This window comes from Paralichthys olivaceus, chromosome 13 (assembly GCF_024713975.1).
Source record: "Paralichthys olivaceus isolate ysfri-2021 chromosome 13, ASM2471397v2, whole genome shotgun sequence".
NCBI classification, from domain to species: Eukaryota; Metazoa; Chordata; class Actinopteri; order Pleuronectiformes; family Paralichthyidae; genus Paralichthys; species Paralichthys olivaceus.
The window spans coordinates 13,787,557-13,811,428 of NC_091105.1; the positions used below are offsets into that span (position 1 = coordinate 13,787,557).

Below are 23,872 nucleotides of genomic sequence, written 5' to 3' on the forward strand. Positions count from 1 at the left end.
AACAAAAAGAGAAGCCCAACTCACAGGGACTCGCTCTTGGCCAACGTCATTAACTTGAGATGTGTTTCAGTGGTTTTTGATTTATCTCGTCTTCGTCAAAAAAATGGTCCACGGACGGTTTTTAAATTCAGCTAGCTTTATTTAAAACTCATCCATCCATCCACGTCCATATCACTATGACGTCATTATGAAGCTGTTATTATTAAGTAGTCAATAATTACACTTTTTTCTATTTTGCACAGTGTTTATTCTCACTGAACAGTAAGCACTGTAATACAGGAGGTTAAAGGTTCAGTGTGTAGAATTTAGTGATATCTAGTGGTGAAGTTACATGTTGCAGCTGAACACCCCTCACCTCACCCTCCCCTTCCAAACATGAAAATGAACCTGTGGTAGCCTTTAGTTGTCATAAAACTCAAAAGGTGTTTAGTTTGTCCAGTCTGGGCTACTGTAAAAACATGGCAGCCTCTATAGAGACGACCTTTAAATAATGCTTAAAATATATCCATAGTCTACACTTGATATAAGACTATGTACTGTTAAAGACAGGGGTTTTTAAGTTTGGGACTGTGGGCCTCCCCCTCAAGCAAAGCTTGGAAAAAAGAGTGTGCGCCTTTAGTTTCTCTCAATTCTAGGATTCCTATAGGATACTGATTTTTAGATCCCATTGGCAGTCAACAACTGAGCGAGGATGGTTGAATATCGCTCTGTGACACAACTTCAAACTCCACCAAATTCATAAAAAGCTCTGTCCTGAGGTATTTATTAGTTTGTCAGTGGGAAAGTGAAAAAGTGGTGAAAGTTTCAATTTCAGTTTCAATTAACTTTGCTTTAACTGAATTACACATATTTAAGTTATTCTATGTAATCTCATGATGTACTACTACAATTCAGTATATACATTCAAATGGTTTGAAACCCAGCTACTGCTTTGATAACCTTTTGTTTAAGGTTGCCTTGAAACATTAGTATAAACTGGTTGCAGACTTGATCTACAGTATCTAAAAGAGCCATCACATTGTGCACATAAAATATGTATTATTTGTGTTAATATTCATCCATTCACCACACGATCCAGTTGCACTTGGATCTCTCAGGCCCTGGCAGTTGTCAGTCCCATTATATTCCACAGCACATATAAAAGAAAAACACTGTTCCCTGGTTCTTCCTGTCAGACTATCGTCTGCATTAATATATGCAAATGACAGGAGCTTACACATGAAACAAGTCTTCTGTTTAATCTTTGTGTTCATCACCATATTATACACACAGGTTTATCAGAAAAAACGCATACATTTTTGCACAAATAATCTAAAATATGCAGCAATATTTGAATATCTGTTCATTCATGTCCTTACAGTTGTTGCACTCACTTTGTTTGTAAATGAATATGACTATAGACTTGCTCCACTCACCATGCTTACCATTGCAAATTGACCTTAAAGTCCGTAAAAATATCAGGACCTTGGATATCTAATGTACTCTGAGAAAGAAAGAAATCTATCTTTTACATCTGATATATATTTATATATATAAACGAGCAGGCATCTATTGAAAATGTCCTTTATTGTGGTTTACAAAGACAGCAGTACAGAAAAACAATCGTTGGTAAGTAAAGCAAAGTTGACTATTTACTCCCTTTCAGTCATTCTGTTTGATAGTGTGGTGCAACCTTGAGGCAGCCACAGCACCAAATGTAGTTCCACTGTCCTGGAAGATGACAGATAAGACGGATGTTGCCAAGACTCCTCTGGTATATTTGTGCCACAAAGGCGACCAGTCATGTCCTTTAAACTGGGCTTTTCAATTTACAGCTGCATCATTTCCTCCTCCACAGTCTTTTCACTAGTTTCAACATACCTCTCCTGCACCCCGAGAGTACTGGAAGTCAACTGTTAAGGAACACATGACAAAATAACCCAGTTTAAAATGTATATTGTCAGACTGTCAGGTTACTATTAACTAAATTCATGCTCAGTTAGTGAAAAAACATCAGGAGCATCCAGTTTTATTCAAACGCCTCCTGTAAATGTTGGGGTTTGATTTTAAAGCAGATGAGTCACAGTGAGTCACCACAGTGATTAGGAAAGGATACGAGTCAAACTGGAAGTCAGCCCCCACAGCAGCTGACATCATGGCCTCCAGATTCCTCTCCTCCAGGTCTCCAAAGCAGTAGCCGTTGGCCTTATCCACTGCTCGTAAGACCTGAATCATGCTCTCTTTGTCCTGGACACAGAAAAGAGAAGCATGTTATTCAGGAGGGTTTTTCCCTGTTGAAATCCACTGGAAATACCCACTGACAAAATAGTTACTGAGAAATTCTCACTGAAACCTTGTTAATGTGATTTTAGTTTCAGAGTAAACAGTATAACTATATTAAAGAGGTAAAGTATATAGAAGTAATCGAAACAAGTCTGTATAGTATCTGATGTGTTGCCACTGCATAAAGGCACGTTTGTCTAAAGATTTGGAAATATTCTTGACAATGTGGTCATGCAGCTTTTTCTACTCGTTTTTTTTTTTTTTTTTAATCAATCAAGCTTTTATTATATAGCCCAACTTAACAAATACAATTTGTCTCTTCGGGCTTAACAAGGTGCGACCTCCTCTGTCCTTAACCCTCGACAAGAGCGAGGAAAAACGAACTAAAAAATCCCCTCTATTAACAGGGGGAAAAAATGTAGAAGCCTCAGAGCGAACCACATGTGAGGAATCCCTCTCTCAGGACGGACAGTAGTGCAATAGACGCTGCATTTAGCTGAACACATCAACAAAAATTACAATATTTACAACACTAGAAGAGACTGTTTTTAACATAATGGAAAGGTGTGTCTATGTTTAAGGTATTTTACATAAGAAATTGTCTGATAGAAATAAGGGGAGCAGCCATGACGGTTGAAATAGAGGAGTTATTGCCAGGATTGGGAGAATATGTGAGTAGGCACAATGAATATATTTTTAATCGAGCCTTGCCACTCAAGAGAAACCAACAACTTCACTGAACTCCAATCTTCAGCGTTTAGCGTCTCGTCTCTCTCAAGGTCGAAAATGTTGTTTTTGGCTCTTTAAATTTCCTGCGTTAACTGCCAGTGGTAACCAAGGTAACTAGTGGCTGCTTAACTAAGCAGGAGTAGAAACATGATGTCGAAATGCATCAAGGCTGCATTTTCCATGTGCCAACCTGCCATTTGAATAAATTACTAGTCCCATATGCAGTGATGGTCTAGACTCCTGTCTCTGGACACACAGAAGACAATCAATCTCCATAAAGAAATAATGTCAGGGAAAAAACAGACAGTCCGCTCCCTTTCACCAGTCCAATCCATCTGCAGAACATTGATCCAGTCTTCAGTTTGAAATGCTGAAAGAGACTCGTGATTATGACTGATTTGGTGATGAAATCTTTTGAAAGATTTGCTGCTAAATCTGCTTTTATGACATTAGATAAAAAAAATCTCACTCTGAGAAAGCACTTACAATCTGTCAGCCAGTTATTCTAAACACAGACACTGAGCATTCAAGCATGTGACTCAATGCTAAAGCTGGTTAGGCTCTGTGATTTTTTTTAAATGTATTTACCTCAAAGCAGATGTTTAACAAGGTGGTCACTAAGCATTAACCAAATTTTAAATCGGATAAAGTCAAGCTTGTCTTTTTTAAGTGTCACAAAATAGCTGCAGCACATACGTACAATCTATGCTGTAAATGAGGTAAATCTAAATACCTGTAATAACTATATGACTCCATGATTATAATTCATCAGTTTTATTTCTATAATTTCAGAAGGCTGCGGAAAAGCATGTGGCATCTATTTTTTCAATCAGGAAATCCCTTGTTGATTCTATTTAACTGTTTAATCTACTTTATTAACTTTATTTACTGAACTATACAGCAAATCAATAGGTTTGTAGCAGATTAGTTCCACCTGCAGTAGGAGATATTTGGATCCTGAGTAACTGTGGGTCATTTTCTTTCAAGAACGGTTTCAAATACAGCAACCATACCTGGACATTTAGAGGCACGAAGGAGACAAGGCCGTAGTCTTCTATGACCTCTGCCAACTTTTGATTTAGACGATGGAATTTTTTAAAGAAGGGATCTGCAGCCAGGTGATCGAGGAGATAAGTCAGATCCATGACCTCTGTGTAGAAGTCAAGGTTGAAGGCTGTACAAGGACACACAAACACAAACTAAACATTACCATAGTACGTAACATTATGTGTGAACCTTCATAGTCATAAATTAATCGGTAAATAAACTAGAATGGCACTCAGTAGTGCACACACCTCTGCAAAGGCTCAACAGCCTCCATAAATCCAATCAAGCTGCACCAAAGCATACACACACTCAGATATAGTAGTTTCATCAGGATCTATAAAATATTTTGTGAAAATGTCAAGAAACATCCTATATTGTGACAAATGCCTAAATGCAATGTTTTCTTTTTTGGCCCATGTCCCACCCTTTCACCAGGCTTTGTGGAAATCTGTTCAGAAGTTCTTGTGTAATCCTGGTGACAAACAAACCAACCCAACTGACAGACTGGGCTGAAACTTTAACTTCCTGGGCGAAGTTGATAAATTGTGAAATTATAAATGCCTACAGCTCTTACCCAGTTTGCCATACTGCTCAATCAAGTCCATCTTGGAGAGGATATTGACGTGGGGCAGCTCCACATGCAGCATGGTGGACAGGGAGGTGCACAGCACAGAGATGAACTTGGCTGCGTCAGTGCAGTAGTGAGAGTCTACAAGGTGCACTGATGTCAGCTAGAGGAAGGGACAAAGTGGTAGAAAACAACAAAAGGAGGGATTAGCTTCACATTAAGCACATGTATAACGACTGAATGCGTAAAGCATCAGTTTAAGCCTCAGCAGGCATCAGATCCATCTCGTCCCTGCGTGCATCCAAAGCTCACCCTGAAGTTCCACTTGGCCAGCTGTGAGAATATATTCTTCACGGAGCTCTGGTGGGTGTAGAGCTCCACCTGCCCGGGACAGTCAAACAGGAAGTAACAGTCACTGTGTCCCTTCAGCTTGTTCTCCAACCAGTCCAGATTTGCTTCTACATACTCCATACAGTAGAGGAGGCCACCGTTGGGGCCGAGCTTCAATCCTTCCATCACATCGTCCAGAGTGACCAGCTCTGAGATATTCACAGCACAGGAATAAGGAAGTCCATCGTTGGCAGGGTCCATGTTCACCACCACCACCTTACGTCCCAGGTAAGTCAGGAACTCCTGCATCCCTCGGCAGTAGGTGGTTTTACCCGAGCCCGGAGGTCCGATGACCACCTGGCCGAACCGCAGAGAGGGGGCAGCTCCAGTGTGACTGGACATGGTTCCGGTACCAAGTGGACTGGAGTCCAGCAGGGCTTCACATCAGAGAGAGGACCAGGATGTAAACCAGCATCCAGCTCACTGTTATCTGCCAGAGTCACATCAGATAGTGTCAGGAAACATCTGTAAAACTCCTGGAGGCAACTTTAACCTTCCTTCACCTTGATATTCAAACTAAGAGTCAACAAATCTCAATAAAGTTTGTGACACACTCATATAGCTCACATAAATGAAGCTAGCTGGCTAATGCATGTTAGCATTATTTACATGTCTGCGTGCTACTAAATGAAACTGAAACAACAGCCACCATTTCTTTACATTGTTATAAACTTACATTTGTGAATTTAATAAATACTGATGAGTAATTTCCACGTACCCGCCGTTTTGTTTGCATGCGCACAAAACACGTTAGCCCATAGACTGGTTCACTGTGAAGCACATCCGGGTTACGTTCCCAGTTCCAAAATAAAAGCATCATTTTTAGATGATTTAAGCGACTGAACTTCTTTCAATATTAAAACCTGTCTTGTTATGTACTTAACATAGGTTATATACTTAATATAGCACATACAGTTCCATAAAAAGTTGAAGCACTAACACTAGATTTTTTTCTCAATGTAAAATAAGGTCTCTTCTATGCTCCCAGTTTGAGTTAATCCTTAGTTTTACTGTTGTTGTGGCACATGTTGTATTGATGAGTGTTTGCTTCTATTAACTGATTTTAACGTTTGGTTATACTTAAATAATCCATGTCTTTATTTTTCATGTATTTTAATGTGTCTTTGGGTATTTAGAAACATGTAGTGAAATAAAATGTATTATTGTTATTAGATTAAATAAGAATATAAAAAGTAACCACAGTCATCAGAAGTTCGATGAATTCTTTGAAACATGTTTTAATATCAAAGGCAAACAAATTCATAAAAACACACATTTATACAAAATAATTTATTTAAGGTCATCTCCGTGGTCCAATGGTGCCACCCGGCTGCCAGCCTCTGTACTTCATACTGGTGTTTGGTTGCCGTCTCAGCAGGGTGTCGCCCTCGTCTATGTCTTTGGGTTTATCATACACTGTAGTTATGTGGAAATCTGTTCTGGCCTTTTTCCCATTATGTAACAATAATTTCTCTCCGTGATACCTGAAAAATGAGAAATTTGCATAAGCATAAAGGAAGCAATGTTGTACAACATACCAAAACATGCTAATTCAATTTTTTTGTATCCATGCTCACCCGAAGCCCCTTTTGCAGTTCGGATTTTGGCCCTCACTTTCCAGGGCTTCAGCGATTCCAGTTTGACTGTTTCCCAAGCCCTCGCCATCCGTCCAGCCTTGCTTCTCCATCAGACGACGGCCAAAGCCCTACCCAAGGGAAGTGTAGTACATACATATCTTAGAGACAGCAGAAGACATTGCTGGACCAGATTATAGGCAGTAGCGACCTGCCTTACCTTAGTGAACCTCTCAAACCTGCCGATAGACTGACTGGACCCAGAACCATCTTCAAGACCCTCCCTCAACCTCTTTTCGTACCGCATCCGGACATAGTCACGGGCATCCATGTCTCCTCCGTCTGTAAGAGGAAGAGCTGGGCTGTAGAAAATCTGACTCTGCAACAGTAACAGTGTTTGGTTCCTTTCTTAATCAAGGTGATAGAAGGTGTAGAGCAAACTTGAGATACCTTTATCATAGTAAACACTCATGTCGACATCCCAGTCATCTGCTGTTTGTTCGTCAAAATCTAAAAAGACAAAGCATGCATTAAAACAAAAATAATACACTTCATTTAATGTAGTGAAGATAAAAACATCATGTAATTGTAATTTGAATCTGTTTATGGTCATGTCTAACATGTGATTAGTGTATTTTTGCATACCTCCTTCTTCTTCCTGCCAATACTGAGCGTCAGTGTAGAACACCAGGCCCGAGCCGCCCTTTTCCCACTTCAACTCGATCTCCTCTTCATACAGCCTCTCTTTGCTTCGCTCCTGGCTCGTGACATCTTCATGTAAAGCCTCATGGCGTTCCCACTCCTCACAGTAGTCATCATCCTGCAACCAATAATCAGTAAGCCTCAGTAAAGGGGATGAAGATGACAATTCAGCCAACCTTACAGTATATCTTTGCCTACACATTAAATTACTGATATTGATGGATATAAACTTATACCCACATCATCTGCATGAGACTGTGTATCCTCCTCCTCCTCCTCCTCCTCCTCTTCCACCTCTGGCTCATCAGTCTCTGCTGTTACTGTGTCAGCCGCGAGTCTCGAGGGTCGAGCAGCCAAAGTGCCCGGTCCTGATATTTCATGTCCAGCAGCCGTGAATATGGTCTCCTCTGTGGCCGGGAGCGTGCAGGTGTTGTAATACTGGAAAGGCACGTTGCCGTAACGGCGGTTGGAGCTGGTCTTGGGGAAAGTGAGGCCCAGCTTCCTGATGAGGCGTGGAGGCAGTCGACAGGACTGGATGAGTTGGAGGAACACTTTCACCGGTGTGCCCACGTTCCCATTCTGCATCAGAGAGGGTGGGTTCATTTCGGACAAGCTTTTGAGGTCAGCCTCTGTAAAGCGCTCCGTTAAAGAAACACGGTGCCGCTGCTGGTACTTTGTTTTGTAGGGGATTGGCCCATCATCTGAAAGAAGTGAAATTAAGATGTACATGATATGGTGATAACTACTTCATAAAAAAAGGCAGTTTCAGGATAATAAGTTGAGCTCTTCTAGTTTGTAATAGGCTTGTTTCATTATTGTTCAAGGTGTCACAAAAATAGATATCAAACATAATAGTCCAAATCTTTGTGTGGGGTGTTTACATACATACAATTATCGTGTTTGTATGATAATTCTGACTTCTGTACGATCCTCAAATAATTTCATCATTTAGTGACAATATTAGTAGTTTAATATATAATAAATTGATATAATACATTTGCATCATAACAAAAATTATCTACAGCTGATACACATGCTTCTGCAGCCAAATCTAACATGAGGTTTACTGCAGGCTACAAGTGTGTTGTCCAAAGGGATTATTGTGTTTGATTCCTCCAGGTTGATAAAAGCTCCAGAGTCAAAGAACAAGTGTGTAGAATTGACGGAGTGTCCCTTTAGTGTGGCACAACAGAAGAAGGTGACATCTAGGCAAAACGATGAGTAATCTCTTTACTGTTCGTGTTTAAGGTCGAGACATTTACATTTTAAACAATCACACCGAACTAACCTGAGTCGTGAGTCACTTTGACTCTCTTGATAACACAGCGCCTGGACAGCCACGACCCCTTCGAGTCAATCCAGTGATTCCCCGCATACAGCCTGACGAACCGGTCGGCGTCTTTGCCCTGAACCGAGACGACGCAGCAGCACGACCCCGCCGCCTGCCTCCTCTTCCCCGGGCTGTTTTCACTGAGCTGCTCGGTCTGTGTGGAGCCGGAGCTTCCCTCCTCCGTGTTTTCTCTGAGCACCTCCGGCCGGTGTCGGTAATGGAAACAATGAAAACCACCGCTTTCTATAAACTGACTGAAATAGTTTCTCAGGTCCGCTGAGCGAAAAGCGGCAGGAATATTACTGACGGCGAAATACACAGGAGCCGAACTCTCACTGTCCGCCATGATTGTTTATCACCGAGACGGCTTACGTCATCTGCGCGACTACAGACCGACGTCACATCCGCTTCCTGAAAATGATATTATATCATATTATATTATAACGATAGTGTTAAATATGTATTATAAATATTCAAAAGAAAATAAATGTTGAAATATAAAGTGAAATAAACGAATGAGTAAATGAATGTGAAAGTAAAATACCTAAATATAAAATACATTTTTTAGGAAACACAAAAGCAATAGAGGATCAATAAATACATAATGTGCAAAAATTAAAGGATAATATATAATGACAATTTTAAATGTATACATAGATTTATTTCTCTTTATATTTCCACATTTTAGTAGCTTTTTTATTCTCTTATTCTATATTTCCACATTAAGTTCTTATTCTTTTTCATATTTATTCTTTTTATGGCACTTTTATGGCTCTATGTAAATTATATATATGCTTCCATTCAACATTTTTTTAAATTTCTGTGCAGTTCTCATACATTTCACAGCAAAACGAACAGAGGAGTTCCTAATGAAACACTCACAGATAGATCTTTAAAGATACTATATGGTCTTATTTTCCTTGTTCAATCTCTGCCTCTCACAATAATATGTCACGTCAAGTGTGAAACTACATACCCTGAACAATCAATAATGGAGATCATCTATGAAGGTTTTGCTGTAACTATGTGCACCATTGTTTCTTTGTCTTCTCAATGAACTTATCACAATCCAATCCGAACTGAAAATCCCCTGATATCCAAACTATATGCTTGTAGAGATAACAACCACTGTGACAGGGACAAGAACTTTAGCTCATACAGTGTTTCATGTGTCATCATAGTCTCAAATACAGGCCACGTCCGCAGTGTCAGACTCCCACTCAGTTCTATGACAAGACAAATCAAACAACATTTTTGTAGAAAACAGACAAAAATGGGATGTAACTATGACTGGAGGTTGGTTTGTTAGACAATTTCCCAAAACTGAAAATGAACACCTAACGCTCATCAAATACAACATTGACAGTAAGATGTTCTGCAGCTTTGATCACAGAGAAACGAAACAAGACTCAAATGACACTTATAACAGCCCTCAGGCTCAGTTTTAAATCTATACTACAACAAATCAAGAATAAAGGTCTTTATTCTCTGACCATTCCAAGAACATAGTTCTCTTTATTTTATTTTTCATTATTGAAATCTTTTACATCTTTACATCTTAACATCATGTCCTTCAGAGACACAACCATGAAATACATTCAGTCAGAGTTCATTGACCCAGCAGCAGCAAAGTCTTTAGCCTTCACCTCTGCTTTTATCATATAGTATTTTGATAGTAATAGGCTGTAAAAGAGCCAGGTGTCTGGACCCTGACATCACTTTACAATCCATATTAAACACTTACTGTGCATTAGTCAAAGCCATTCTGTGGAAGCCCACACTAATCCCCAAGAATGTTATGTTTGGAAAATGAAAAGAATTGTGATGAAAGCATCTTGACTTTACATATTTAATTTGTTCAATGTTACTTTTAGATTTATAATTAAACTGGACCAGAAGTATTGAAAGATTAAAACTTCATATATAATCTATTCAGAGCTCATTTTTATACTTGAACAGCAGAAAATAGATTAAAAGACATTTGATTAAAAAATGTTTTAATGTATATATCCAGCCCTCATGTATTTTATCACTTCCCAGTAACACAGGGGTATTTTCCAGCACAGACAGATACAAAAATATATTCAGTAGTTACCATGGAAAGTTGAGATCTTTTCACAAATATTTCAAAAGTCACTGTGAGTCATTGCTTTGAAGGTTTTGGCCTTAATAAATTAAAACAAAGCTTCACAATAAAACTGTATGGTTTGATATGGTTGATCTACATATTATATATATTATTATTATTATATTATACCACGCCTTGTGAAAAATAAAAGCTATTTTTCAAAATTATTCTTTCTGTTTTCACAAAAACAATCTTAATTTCTCAAATACCTCAGTGACTCGAAACACAAAGCAGAAAAGAATCTGCCAATCTAAAAAGCTTTGTTAGTAAAATATATGGAGACATCTAACTTAAGTATCATAACATAAGACTTAAAGTCTGACTAAGCAACAGTTCCACCTGGTTGTACAGTACTTGACAGATCTGGGTACACTTTGTTGCAAATATGTTTAATTTATAACCTGAGAGTACAGAAGTCCACGTTTATCTCAGTTTGTATGCGCTTCAAGAGGTTCTTTAGGGACAACACGAAATCCAACAAGATGAACTAAGTTATGAGTATTGTAGTGATCGGTGAGCCGGCCTGTTGCAGGGGCTCGTGGGAATGTTGGGTGTTTTGGTGATGTGTACCTGTTCTGGCTGATATTTGGTTGATATTCAGATTTGGTTCATATGGGTTTTGTGTTTGTTGGCTGGTTAGTGTTGTGTTCATTTGAGTTCACTTGTGCAACCACATGTCTCGGATGTAGTGTCTATGATGGGGTCCAGTCACTGCTGGTGTGAATAGTGTTCACATTTATGTTAGATAATCCATTCAGCTTGCTGTCGTGCTCCGTATGGGACGTAAGATATGGGATTGGAAAGATAAAAAGCCTGAAAACTTGACAGAGAAGGAGATTTTAATTAGATTGTTTAAAAATGTGAGCACAACATTCTGGGTCTGTTAGAATGCACAAATAACTTGACATATAACTTTTCTAGTGAACTTGAAAGAGGTACATATAAACATGTGATATGACTTCCAACAGTTTGTACTCCTCTATAATTTAATGATTTTTTTCCCTTCCCCCTGGAGGATTGAAATGAACCCACGGTAATAACTGTCACCCTTGGGGTCAATGACCCAGTGAAAAATGAACCTGGGCTGTATTAGCAAGAGGTCAAGGTCAAGTGTCATGTTCCAGACATGGTGCCCATCACGCACACAGGTTAAACGGTCACACTGAGATTTCAATGACCTGGGGAAACTAGAAACCATACAGGAGAAAACAAAAGTCAATATTTGGTGGGAAAACTGACAAGAAAAGCAAACTGTGTTGCAGGGGATGTGAGGGATATGTTGACGCAGTTATCTTCAAAATTATCCAGTGATTGTCCAAAACATATATTTCACACAATGTTAACTTTTACTATTACAGCCAAATACCTAAAGATTATATTATATAATAACTAAAGATTATACTATTTTTTACAGTTCATATGTGTTTTAACAATGATAACAGCAGGTGCCTGCGATTACATCACTCTTCATCAGAGCCGGACCGCTTCAATTCCTTGAGCTCAGAAAAAACAGCAGTTGCTCCACTTGTGGAATGAAGGACATTTTATTTTTACTGTCTTGGTGGAGATAAGCGTCTGTCCTCCGTGTCCGTCTCTGCCTGCTCCTAACCTCTATAAACACACGCCTTATCACAGGGCATTTACAACTGTCAGCACACTTCATGATGTCCGAGGGCGGCTGAGTGCATTATAGGTCACTTCGCAGAAAGTACCACATTTCTCAAAGATAACAATGCAATGTTTCATCCACATTTTATTGAGCTCCTGTTATTATGGATGTGTCACATCTCATATTAATACAGAATCACGTTGTATCATGGTGAGATCACCTCAGGAGGGAACACGGGGCTGTGAGAGTAGCCTGCGAAAGAATGAGTGAAGAGAATAACGGAGTAAAACAAACATTCGGTGACTGCCGCTGCCAGTTTTGTCTGGCATGTAATCTCTTTATTGCAGTCATTCACTCCAGGGACTGACCTTGACTCCACTGTTCTGTGGTTCACATCTTCCTCTGCAGCTTCTTGGCTTGTGCAGCATAAAAAGTAAAGAGCATAATGTTGTACAAATAGTCACCCGACGCTATACAATGTGATAAATGTCTTAGTGGGTTCATAGAATTAAATGCACAGACTTAGATAGTGTGTTGTTGGATGTGTGTGGTGTGTTTATTTGTGACAATAATTAAGTAATCTGCTTATCAGTCTCAAACCTCAGTGCCAGGCACAGAGGAGCTAATAAATTAGTATAAACTAATTTAAATGACAAGTGGGGCATTGCACCACCTGTTACAGACGCCATAAACTGAAATCCCCTGGATTCTCTGGTTTCAGATTGAAAAACAAAACTCTGCCTCATGGCCAAAGTAAAAAAAAGTGAAACAAATCTGGACTTTTACATCACTGTAACCTGATGCAAAAAGATTGCAGCATGTTTTTTTAAACCATGCAGCAACAATATTACAACTCATCACTGAAATGTGTGGTCAACCAGTCCCCTTAAACCCTATCAAGCTGGAGATAAAGGCCCAAAAACACAAGGTTGAGGTTGGTAAAGAAAGAGAAAAAATATCCCAGGATCTTTATCCAGAAAATGTAATTTGTTCTGTCTTTACCCAGGTCCCACCCTTCCACCAAGCTTCATGGAAATCTGATCATTAACAAATCACGAAAAATGTGATCTCCTAGGCAGCGGTAATTAATATAAAAGCCCACGAGCACCTGTAAAATGAAACATGCACTGTAGCAGGAACCTCCCTATTGCTCATTAATAAAATCTTAAAATGTAGGAAAGTGGGAATTGTCCAAGATGTCATGCATTTAACTTTTGTTTATGAAGCCCTGTTATCCATTAAACTGGGAAGATCCAACTAAAGTGGGATTGACGTATATAGATTGAAACAGTGGAGGGTACATAGCGGTGGTGTTAGGTGAACACTGAATTCAAGAAGAAAATAAAAAAGATATTAAAAAGAAATTCTGTATCTTTCCACTTCCCAGCTACATGGGCTTTAACCCCATAACCTCATCCCTCTGCTTTAGATGAGCCACCTTCCTTCATTCCACCGGTGGAGGATCTGTGATGTTTTATCCTAAACTCATGAAGCTACTTTCACAATCTATACCAAGAAATGTATTTTGACAAAAGCATATATATGTTATGTAAAGAGGTTGTGTTGAGCACTTTCACAACAATCTTCATCCTCAACAGTTATCTTTCCATGATTCCTGCAGTGCTGTGGGATTACAGTAAGAAAAAGAGGAGTTAACTGACAGGTCATTGCCCCGCTCTCTGCTCTGGCCTCTTTCCAGCTCTCCAGGTGTGAGCTGGCAGAGTGCAGGGACACAGCGAGGGGCTGATTACCTCTGCAGTCCTTGGTAGCTTGGTACTGCCTGGGTTAATGACACCGGTAACAAGATAAGGCCCAGCCCTCTTGATATCCAGGCCTTACTCCACCAACTCCCCTTCATTGAGAAAAGCTTATCGGTTTCCCAGGGTTATTCCATCAGTCACCTGGCAGAGAACATGGTTGTTTTTCACTGAGACTATATTGACAAGTCAAGGTCCACGGAGCAGGGTGGGTTGGTCGTATAAATGCACAGACGAGCAGAGGCGGCAGCAGCAGAAGTCGCCGGCTCATCCTCTGAGAGGACGCACCTTTAACTGAGTAGATCTCTACGAGCTGCAGAATGGATAACAGATGTCAATGTTCGGCCAGCAGCGACAGGCTCTCCAACCCTATTCTCTACAACATCCTGAGTCAGATGGAGAACAGCAAAGCCCGTGAGAACAACTTCAACTACAACTCAGTGCCTCACAGGTGCAACTGTGAGCTGCGGCGGACTGTGTGCCTGAAAAGGCCTGTGGAGATTTGCAAGGAAGCTTCGGCCGTTCTGGTGAAAACCGTGCACTTCATGAAGAACTTACCCGCTTTCAACCAGCTGCCGTCAAATGACCAGTTCTCACTGCTGAAGAGCTGCTGGGCACCGCTCTTCATCCTGGGTCTGGCCCAGGAGCACGTGGACTTTGAGGTGACGGACACCCCTGCTGACAGTATGCTGAAAAAGATTCTCCTCAACTGCCAGGAGAAGCTCGACGCGGAGAGAGAGCAGCCCACCATCACCGGAGTCAGCAAACTCAAGTCCTGCCTAAAAAAGTTTTGGAGTTTGGATTTGAGTCCAAAGGAGTATGCATACCTCAAAGGGACCACAATATTTAACCCAGGTTTGTTTTGTACTAAAATATATGAAATTACACAAAAACACTTCAAATTTTCCATCTCAAAATCTACTTTACAAAGGCACTAATTTCCTGTCTTTACCACCAACAGATGTACCAGATTTAAAGGCCGCTCTCTTTGTTGAAGGCCTGCAACAGGAAGCTCAGCACGCCCTCAGCGAGGTGGTCCAGTTCATTCAGCCCGGCGACCAGGAGCGCTTTGCTCGAATCCTCCTCACAGCCTCCACGCTGCAGAGCATCACGTCCAGCCTCATCACCGAACTCTTCTTCCGGCCCGTGATAGGCCAGGCCGACCTGCTGGAGCTGCTGGTCGACATGCTCTTCTGCAGATAGAAGAACTGTCCAGGAGGTGGAATTCCTCACTGAGATAATGCTGAAGTTTTTTTTGTTGATCAAAATCAGCAGCTTCCCTCATGAATGTCCGACAGAAAAGCACTTTTGATAAAGACAAAGACTGACTGAACATGAAGCTTGAAACTAACACTGAAGCTGAGGTCACTTTCGCCCAGTTTGAAAAGACTTAAGAGCAAAGATGTGACTGGTCATTCATTGTTTCTCACCTCGAAGACTTTCTGTTTTTACGTCACTGTTGTAAATAAGGTTTTTCTGCCTTTGCAGAACATTTCTAATAAATATATTTTTGTACACAAACATACTAGTGAAGTCCAGTCTCTGTGTTTGTCAAAGGAGCCAAACTTGAAACAATATTTGTTTTGTGCACCTGATAATAACGCTCTGTTCTTCTGTCCAAACACCTTGTTTGTTGTTACTGACATGTTGTGCAGAAAATTGTTTGTTTAACATTCTCGATTCCTTCTGATTAGAACAGTAAACAGGGAGACTTTGGCTCAGGAGGTAGAGCGGGTTGTCCACAGTGGTTTGATTCTCTTCATCTGTCCACATGCTGAAGTGTCCTTTGGCAAGACACTTATAGAAAGTGCTGCATATATGCGTATTAATGTGAATTGGTGATTTAATGTAACTGTAAAGTGCCGTCATTGGTCTATATAGATAAAATCCATCCATCCATTATCTATACTGCTGATCGGAGGGGCAGCTGGTGCCAATCCCAGCCGACAGTGGGCGAGAGAGGAAGTACACGCTGGACACCAGCGTATCTATATATGGACAACAAACAACCACTCACACTTTCATTCACATATGGTCGGCTTAGAGTTTAGACTGTGTGAGGAAGTACCCAGAGAAAACCTGGGTAACTCGAGAACATGTAATCTCTCGAACACAAAGGCCCAGACAAGCAAAGGCTGGATTTGAACCGGGAACCTTCTTGCTGTGAGGAAGCACAGCTAAAGTCCACTTGCCAAATTACCATTTAAAAACCCACTGACTTTTGCTTTTTCACTTTTCTACCACTTATTGCAGCATTGTAGTTTTCAAGCAGTTTTTTTCCTCTAGTTGTACTTTGTCTCCCCCTTGTGGACGTTACGAGTAACATCGTGTTTACTCCCTTATAAGACGTGATTTGTCTCACACACACACACACACACACACACACACACACACACACACACAATCAACCATTTACCAACTTAAAAGGCCACACAAAACAATAAATCAAGTGGATTAAGCACCTGACTGCTTAACCAAGTGTTCTAAAAATGTGGGTCTGCTGCTGACGACAAGCTTCAGGCTGTATTTGATACAGAAACAAGCCCTTGATTCAACCTGGCTCGTGGTATGTTCGTTGTGAAACTGTGAGACTTAAACTTGACAACTCATACAGGTAAAACAGGAATGTGCTGGTGGGGGCAGAGAGCCAGAGGAAACGGGGATACACAGAGCAACTGCGACTCCACACCAACACAAAAGATCTTCTATCACAACAATTTGGTGCAGAACAACACAGATAAAAAAAGCTAGTTTTAAGTTTACTGGGTTTGGTTGAGTGGAAATTGTTTTTTCTAACAGATTAGTTGAAAAATGTTTCATCTATTTTTAATTTAATCACATGATGCAACTTGTCCTGTCCTGCAGTCAGGTGGTGACACTGAGGTTTTCAGGCTGAAGTTGTGACATTACGGCACAAAACATACATATTGTTATATAATGGAATAGTCAAATAAATATAACCACACCTGAAAGTTTGCAAGTAGTGCAATTTTTATAAAAGTATATTACATTTGTTGTGTTATTGGTGTTAAATATGTGCATGCTGCTATTTGGATCAACAATAGACCTGTACTCTCAAGGCTTCATACTACATGAGGTCGATCTTGAAGTACACATTACTGCATGGAAATACGGTTCATTTCACTTGATCCACAGTAGGACTCTGAGCCAGGCTCCTGAAATCAGGCTGCTTTTCTGCACTGCTTCTTCCTTTTACAATAAATGACAAAGACAAACCCCAGGATTTTATTTCCTTTCTGTCAGAACCAGCCAAACGAGTTCCTTCTTTTGCTGAGGGCGGAAAAAGGCTGCCTGGTGCAACGCAGTGACCTTGGGGAGAAGAGCTCGACAACAATAATCCCAGAGATAAAGAAGAAAAGACTTAAAAACCCCTTCTGTGAATCTGACTTGTTGATATATGATAATTTATGATAATCAAAGCTGCATAAGTTCAAATGAGACAAATAATGTTTCAGCTTGTGAAGAGAGACAAAACAAACAAAGTGACAGAAAGATCTGCAAGTATGGAACTACAACATTAAAATCAGGAAACCAGTTTTAAAGTAGTGGCTCATTTATATCCATGGCCTCTTTGTGGATTAAATTATTTTCCTGCAACAGCATTACAACACCAGTTACCTGTTTTTTTAATGTTTTGGTTGATGGTTGTAATTTCCTGGACAAACACAGGTGAAAAGACATAAACAAGCACAGAGATTTTTATTTTGTTAAAAACAGCACTTATCTCGAGAATAAAAAAAAAAGCTGTGGCCAAATACTACACGTGGTTTAACAACCCAGGAAGTAACGTAGACTTTAAAAATATGTACATCAAAAAAATATGGCTTAACAACAGTTTTCAGATCAAAACATGTCTAAAAGGCAGGAGTCAATAAACCCACACGTACGGTGCATGCACAGCAGCTTGCAAAAACAATCACAGGCAAGAATGAGGACGGTTACATTGACTGCTAAGACTGCATGGAGTGTAGTCACGTCTCTTTTCTGAAAACAGCTCCAAATACTGAGTACTAATACATAAACACTTTGTCTTTCCTTGTAAATAAAAAACAAGTTTCCTCAGTGGCACATTTGCTGGAAAGATTAAACGTCCTTGAACTTTAACGAAACATTAGACCACTAAAAGGAGAAGAACAACAGCCCAAAAGCTGCTCCACTCAGTAACAGCATAAATGACAGCAGAGGGGTTCAATTGTCCATCGTGTCGGCTACGTCCCTCGTCAGCGTAGGTACTTTTCCCCCGGTGCTGCCCTTCAGAGGAGCAGAGGAGCGCCAGAAGAGTTAGTGTCGTGGCGGTAGGGTGAGTAGGCTGTGGTGGTGCTGGACGAGTACACTACGAGGAAGGTAAAAGTTTTAATGCATTGAAAACAAAAAGGAACATAGAAGTAATTAGAGATTTTCCGATGAAGCAGAAAATCGGTGTACAATATGGTAACATGAGTATAAGGATATTATTTTCACCAAGATAAAACTAAAATTGCTGAACTGGAAAGTACTGTGAGAGTGAGCAGCAATATGGCAACATTTCAAACTGTATATTCCCACAGGTAAAATGGCAACATGTAGTGTATGTACGACTTCAGTTTCAAGGGGTGGCACTTCAGTGTTGCCAATAACAACACTAGCAATCTCATAAAGCATTTAAAGAATCCTTACACGAACAATCACAAGGAGTTCACAGAGGTGAAATGAAAAAAGGATGAAAAGCGAAAACTGCATTGAAACGATGAACTTGATAGATTCAACAAAGACAGTCTCAAATCAAGACAGACGGAGACAAACCTTCGAGTACGTTGTTTGTGTTTTCCAACCAGATAATCTAAAAAGTTAATTCTCTGTAAGTTCTCTGTTTGTTTGTTTGTCGAATGATTTAAGCTGTTAAAATACATTGTACATGTTTTTTTGTTATATCGGAACAGTACTCGGTATCGACCTGTATGCAAAGTCCAGGAATCAAAGGGAAGGTAAAAATGGCGTCAGAACATCTCTGAAGCTGTTTTGAGAGTTTGGAGAATGTCTCGACAAGTGAACAATGAACAAGGAGATTCTTCTCCCAGACTCATTCAACAACACGGAAAATGTAATGTGTTAATTCTGCTGCAGAGATCACATCTACACTGGCATCACAAAAAGCTTCTTCTTCTGCATCTTCAGTGTATGACACCTTTCCATCCCAAGATATATCATATACATATATATATATATATGTATATATATAAAATACATTTTAGCGTCTGTTGCTGTTGTTGTTAGAAATGTCATCAACACACCCACTCACTCGCAATAAATCTTCTGAAGGATCTCCTGTTCCATCCACAGATTATTATCTGGAGTTCAGTGCATGTGTGAAAGCAGATTTATAGTAAAAACAGTACGTAGTTATATTTCGTGCAAGCAAGGTGAGATTTGAAATGTGGAGTTTATTCCAGGAAGTTGACGCATCCCTGGGCAGCGATGGGAAAGTTGTAGAAACACAATGTGGTGTACCCTCATTCAAAGACAGGTAACTGGACACTCCTTCATTTTAGCAGCCTCTTTGCAGAACAACAACAGAAATCTATCTGCTATTTGCTAAAATTACATAATAAACCAGGAGGGACATTATGTGGCATATATTTAATGTGACCTGATCTGCAAGCTTTTAGCAGGTGGTGTAGCATGACTGCTTAGCTGCAGAGAAGAAAGAGGCAGATTTATGGGTTGGTGTAAGGTGGCAGATGAGGGGAGGAGGTAACTAATGAGCGCAGGATTGTAATATGCAGAGAAAAGGACAGGAATGTGGGGCTTTCAATGCTTAAAGAGTGGTATGCTCCTGGAAAGCAGAGAGCAGGTGAGAAAATGCCTGCAGCTGCAGCAGGTACAATGGAGTGCAAAGACTGAGCCCCACACGTAGGTAAGGTGGTAATTATGCCTCAATGACCAAAAGTCTGTAGCTCTGTGAGCCCAATAAACACAATTAAGATTCGGATGTGCAATATTTATAACCACTAATCAACTCCTGTGCTGAATGACTCTGGATCTGATTCAGCTCTTAATCCTTGAGTCGTTCCTCCACACGAAGGAGGTTCTGCACCTCCAATGGGGTAAACTCCCACATGTACTCACTCTTCCCGCTGTAATGTCTCATTTTCCTCGCCAGCTCGTCCGACGGCGTCTGCTCTGACACCTTCACCTCTGGAACTACAGCAGGAGACAAAACAAACAAACGAGATGAAGCTTTGACACACAAATACACCCTGATTCCACTATAAATCCGGTCATCCAGGCTATTGTGCAATATGTTTGAGAAGACAGCAGGTGCCTGTATCAGCTTGCCTTAAATGAACTGATTGTTATTAGGTCACTGCAGACAAGATGCAGGGAATATCAGGGTTTACAACTACAAACAAAGGAGTCTCAGCTGCGTTCAAACAGACGCAATGAGTCATTACATGAAGTCAGGTAAGGTGATTTGAATATTTAGTTGGCTGCAGCCTGAAGGTGGAGACTAACCAGGGTGTCACATGGTATAATTGCTTAAACAGTAGAAATCATATTCTTACAGTCACTGCTAATGAAGGTGTTGGTCATGGTCTCGTTGCCACTGTCAGGCAGAGTCCCGTCGCTCCTCCCATTCGGACGCTGCCCTGTGGACTGATGGTTCTTGTTCCTCTTGCCCTTGCGCGTGCTGATGCGAATGACTCCGTGCACCAGCTTGCACTCGGCCTCCTGCTCCTCCAGGTTGTAATCCTGAGCGATGCTGTAGATGAGCTCGCTGATCTCGTTGGTCTTGCGGGAGAACGACGAGTCCGAGGTGCACTTGGCCAGCTGGTCGATCTGGTGCAGGGCGTAGAGCTCCAGTAGCTTCTTGGTGATGAGCGAGTCAATGTCTGTGCCCGTGTCGCTCAGGTCGTCCAAGTCATAGTCCTCACGGGATAACAGGCTGGTGTTGCTGATCGGCCGGTGGCTCTCCCCTTTGCCTGGCGCACGGGTCCGTTTGGGGGCAGCAACCTGATACCTCACAGTCTGGCCTGCGATGCGCACATCAGGGTAGCGAAAGCTGTCACTTGTGGGTAACTTGGAGGCTTTGGTGGCTTTGCTGGACTCCAGAGGAATGCCACAGGTGGGGTTGCAAATGGCCATGCCATTAGGAGGGTGAGGCTCGCTGCCTGCTTTAGGGGGATGGTCTGTGGAGCTCTCATTAACAGGCAGGCAGGGCTCCCGGCTGCCATAAAATCCACAGGTTAGTACACAGCAGATAAGAGCCTTGCAGCTGCTCCAGCCCATAGAGGCACAGGAGCCACAGGTATGTCTGGTGGCAGGCGTGTTGTCTGCAGACCCAGGGATAAATCCTATAGTCTCTGAGCCCCGGGCCGTGCCGTTTCGTGGGTGGCCCCTGCTGCGGCCATACTTGTTCTCTGGGTACCGGGAGTGCTTGGTGTGTTGCTCGTGTAGTTGCTCCCCATGAGGATCTTTGTAGGACTCTTGGCTCTCCCTGGATATCGTCCGGGTCTGCCTGTACTTGTCTGCCTTGGAGCTGGAGTTGGAGCTGCGGGGTTTGTGGTGGCGGGACGCCTGGGGAGCCCCTGTGCTGTGGCCAGGCATGGCTCAGAGTGCCTGGGACCTGGTGGGGGACAGACACATAGACAGGATCTAGAAATAACAGCCAGGTGTAAAGCTAGTAAACCTACCCCTGTTGTTGCCACACAAGTTTTGCAGCATTAAAGGAAATATAGTATAATGAGAATAGAGGAGACACTTAGTCTTGAGTAGAGTAGAGTAAGCTCCCATGAAACCCTCAGAATGTAAATAAAGCAGAATGTAAATAAACCAGACCAGCTGGATTGATGGCTGGCCTGATAATCAGTTGGCCCACTTCGTCGCGCCCTTAGAAGCTTGTTTGGCCTCCAGTGAAATGAGCAGGAAAACTGTTCACACCAAACCTCGTTCAGCTTTCACCCTTTTTTACGTCATCTCACCAGATATGAACTTACCGCATAAGAGGAAACAGCGGTGGTTGTCTTTCACTGCACACAAGTCGTCCAGCGAGCAAACCGCGGAAGTCTCGGGGAGAAAACTTTCCTGTGTCAGAGTTTCAACCGGAGAAAACAAAAACGTCTCTTTGCCGCCCACAGGTTTTTTTTTTCTTCCTCCAGGTGACTCGACTTCCAGAGAACCGGACGCTTCACACACCTGAAGGAGAAGCGCCGAACTCAGACACGGCTCCGACACAAGCGTCGTCTTTTCCCGTGGAGAATGAACGTAAAGGTGAGGTGGTGTGCGGCGGAGGCTCCGGTGTTTGTCTCTGACCTGCGGACACAGCTAGTCCCGCATCATACCTGCTTCCACCCACAGGTGGCGCGTGACGTCACGCGAGGCGAATCCAGGAGCAGAGAAGAAGGGAAGAGATTTCAAAATAAAGAGCTTTCCAAAATGTCAGTTTGTAACAAAGTGAACACGCATGTTTTATTTGACCTTGAGTTATCCATTGGCACTGAACGCTTCTCTTTATATTCTCTTTACTTTGCATTTTCATGTTGGTGTAATCTCTGTTGTGAGCAATACAGATTAAAAAAAGAAGGAGAGGAATTTCAAAACAAAAAGAAATGCACAACATTTGTTTTAGTAACAGAGAATATTTTCATACAAATATCTTTTTTATACAACAATAAAAGCTGGGTAGGAATTATTGTGTATATTTAGTTATCCTCTAGCATTGGCATTTATTCTGTATTTATTTATTTTTATATCTGTCTTTTTTATATTTTTTATTTAATTTGAACTCATTTTCTTAAATTGATGTTGCTGTAATCTCTGACATGAGTAATTCAGATAAAATGAAAAGTAAGAAAGAGATATTAAAACAAAAAGCAAACAACTATAACAGCTTGTAAGAAATTAAAGTTTATATATATATATAAACTTTTACATTTTATATATATAAAAAATGTAATTTTAAATTATTTCTTTATTTTCTTTTATGATTTTTAAGTATATTTGCATATTTTTTTATTTCTGTACATTGATGTTGTTGTCATGAGTAATAAAGATGAAAAGAGGATGGAAAGAGATTTCACCAGAACTTGAATTGGTTTTTAAATCGCTCAATTTATTGTATTTGGCAGGTGAGTATTTTTTCTTCCTGAATCCACTAACTAAACCTCTTTTCTTGTGCATAAGTACGCTCTACATTTTTAATGCATATATATATTTCTATTTTGTATGTTTCTATCTACAAGTACACTTAATTATACACTTCACAATGTAACAAGTGGCAGCTTTAATAACAGCATGCTGTTAGTGCGTGTGTGCGCACACACACACACAGGAGGTAGGTCTGACAGAGGTGCACAGCTGCAAAGCCAGCAGGTGTATTTCCAAATATCTTTCATTCTGCCCTATTTTTCCCTCAATGGAAACACTTAATCACACACTGTGTGGATCGAAATAGCAGGGGCCCCTCACCTGGGGAAAAAATGAATCTGTGTAGCACGGTGTGTGGAGCAGGTTCGCTGCAGTCACAATAAAAGACGTGAACAAGACATTTAAATCAATGTGGTTTTATTTACTAATTAATTTACCAATTAATGTAAATACAGGTTTCATATCATACGCTGGCTTCTTCTATTCCTTTGACTACTGTAATACAGATCACACTATTAAGACTAAACCACAAATTAAAGTTACACAGGTAATTGAATATAAGGACTGATATTTTTATATTAAAGCATAGAAAATCTAATAAAGACTTATTCTTAAATTTACTGTGTGTGTAT

General features: G+C 40.8%; 4 protein-coding genes across 6 annotated transcripts; 1 reads left to right on the plus strand and 3 right to left on the minus strand.

Moving 5' to 3' along the window:
* Positions 1-1,547: 1,547 nt before the first annotated feature.
* gpn2 (GPN-loop GTPase 2) lies at positions 1,548-5,841 on the minus strand. 2 transcript variants are annotated; one of them, XM_020091051.2, is made up of 6 exons: positions 5,715-5,841; positions 4,919-5,426; positions 4,613-4,769; positions 4,005-4,165; positions 2,096-2,226; positions 1,548-1,881 (listed from the first exon to the last, which is right to left on the minus strand). In XM_020091051.2, exons 2-6 carry the CDS (start codon positions 5,336-5,338, stop codon positions 1,809-1,811), a joined length of 942 nt encoding a protein of 313 aa, XP_019946610.1. In that variant the 5' UTR covers positions 5,339-5,426; positions 5,715-5,841; the 3' UTR covers positions 1,548-1,808. The 2 variants fall into 2 exon arrangements, with proteins under 2 accessions (XP_019946610.1, XP_069393945.1); XM_069537844.1 differs by having other exon boundaries at positions 5,673-5,784.
* A 375-nt stretch (positions 5,842-6,216) lies between these two features.
* On the minus strand, positions 6,217-8,986 carry gpatch3 (G patch domain containing 3). The gene is made up of 7 exons (XM_020091196.2): positions 8,561-8,986; positions 7,513-7,973; positions 7,216-7,390; positions 7,021-7,080; positions 6,791-6,912; positions 6,574-6,701; positions 6,217-6,480 (listed from the first exon to the last, which is right to left on the minus strand). Exons 1-7 carry the CDS (start codon positions 8,946-8,948, stop codon positions 6,297-6,299), a joined length of 1,518 nt encoding a protein of 505 aa, XP_019946755.2. The 5' UTR covers positions 8,949-8,986; the 3' UTR covers positions 6,217-6,296.
* Positions 8,987-14,334: 5,348 nt separating this feature from the next.
* nr0b2a (nuclear receptor subfamily 0, group B, member 2a) lies at positions 14,335-15,612 on the plus strand. The gene is made up of 2 exons (XM_020091241.2): positions 14,335-14,951; positions 15,058-15,612. The coding sequence occupies exons 1-2, from the start codon at positions 14,417-14,419 to the stop codon at positions 15,297-15,299; spliced, it is 777 nt and encodes a 258-aa protein (XP_019946800.2). The 5' UTR covers positions 14,335-14,416; the 3' UTR covers positions 15,300-15,612.
* Positions 15,613-17,797: 2,185 nt separating this feature from the next.
* Positions 17,798-22,460, minus strand: kdf1a (keratinocyte differentiation factor 1a). 2 transcript variants are annotated; one of them, XM_020091007.2, is made up of 4 exons: positions 22,091-22,460; positions 20,660-21,720; positions 20,223-20,297; positions 17,798-18,450 (listed from the first exon to the last, which is right to left on the minus strand). In XM_020091007.2, the coding sequence occupies exons 2-4, from the start codon at positions 21,699-21,701 to the stop codon at positions 18,371-18,373; spliced, it is 1,197 nt and encodes a 398-aa protein (XP_019946566.1). In that variant the 5' UTR covers positions 21,702-21,720; positions 22,091-22,460; the 3' UTR covers positions 17,798-18,370. The 2 variants fall into 2 exon arrangements, with proteins under 2 accessions (XP_019946566.1, XP_069393803.1); XM_069537702.1 differs by having other exon boundaries at positions 20,660-21,749; positions 22,091-22,230.
* Positions 22,461-23,872: the final 1,412 nt, after the last annotated feature.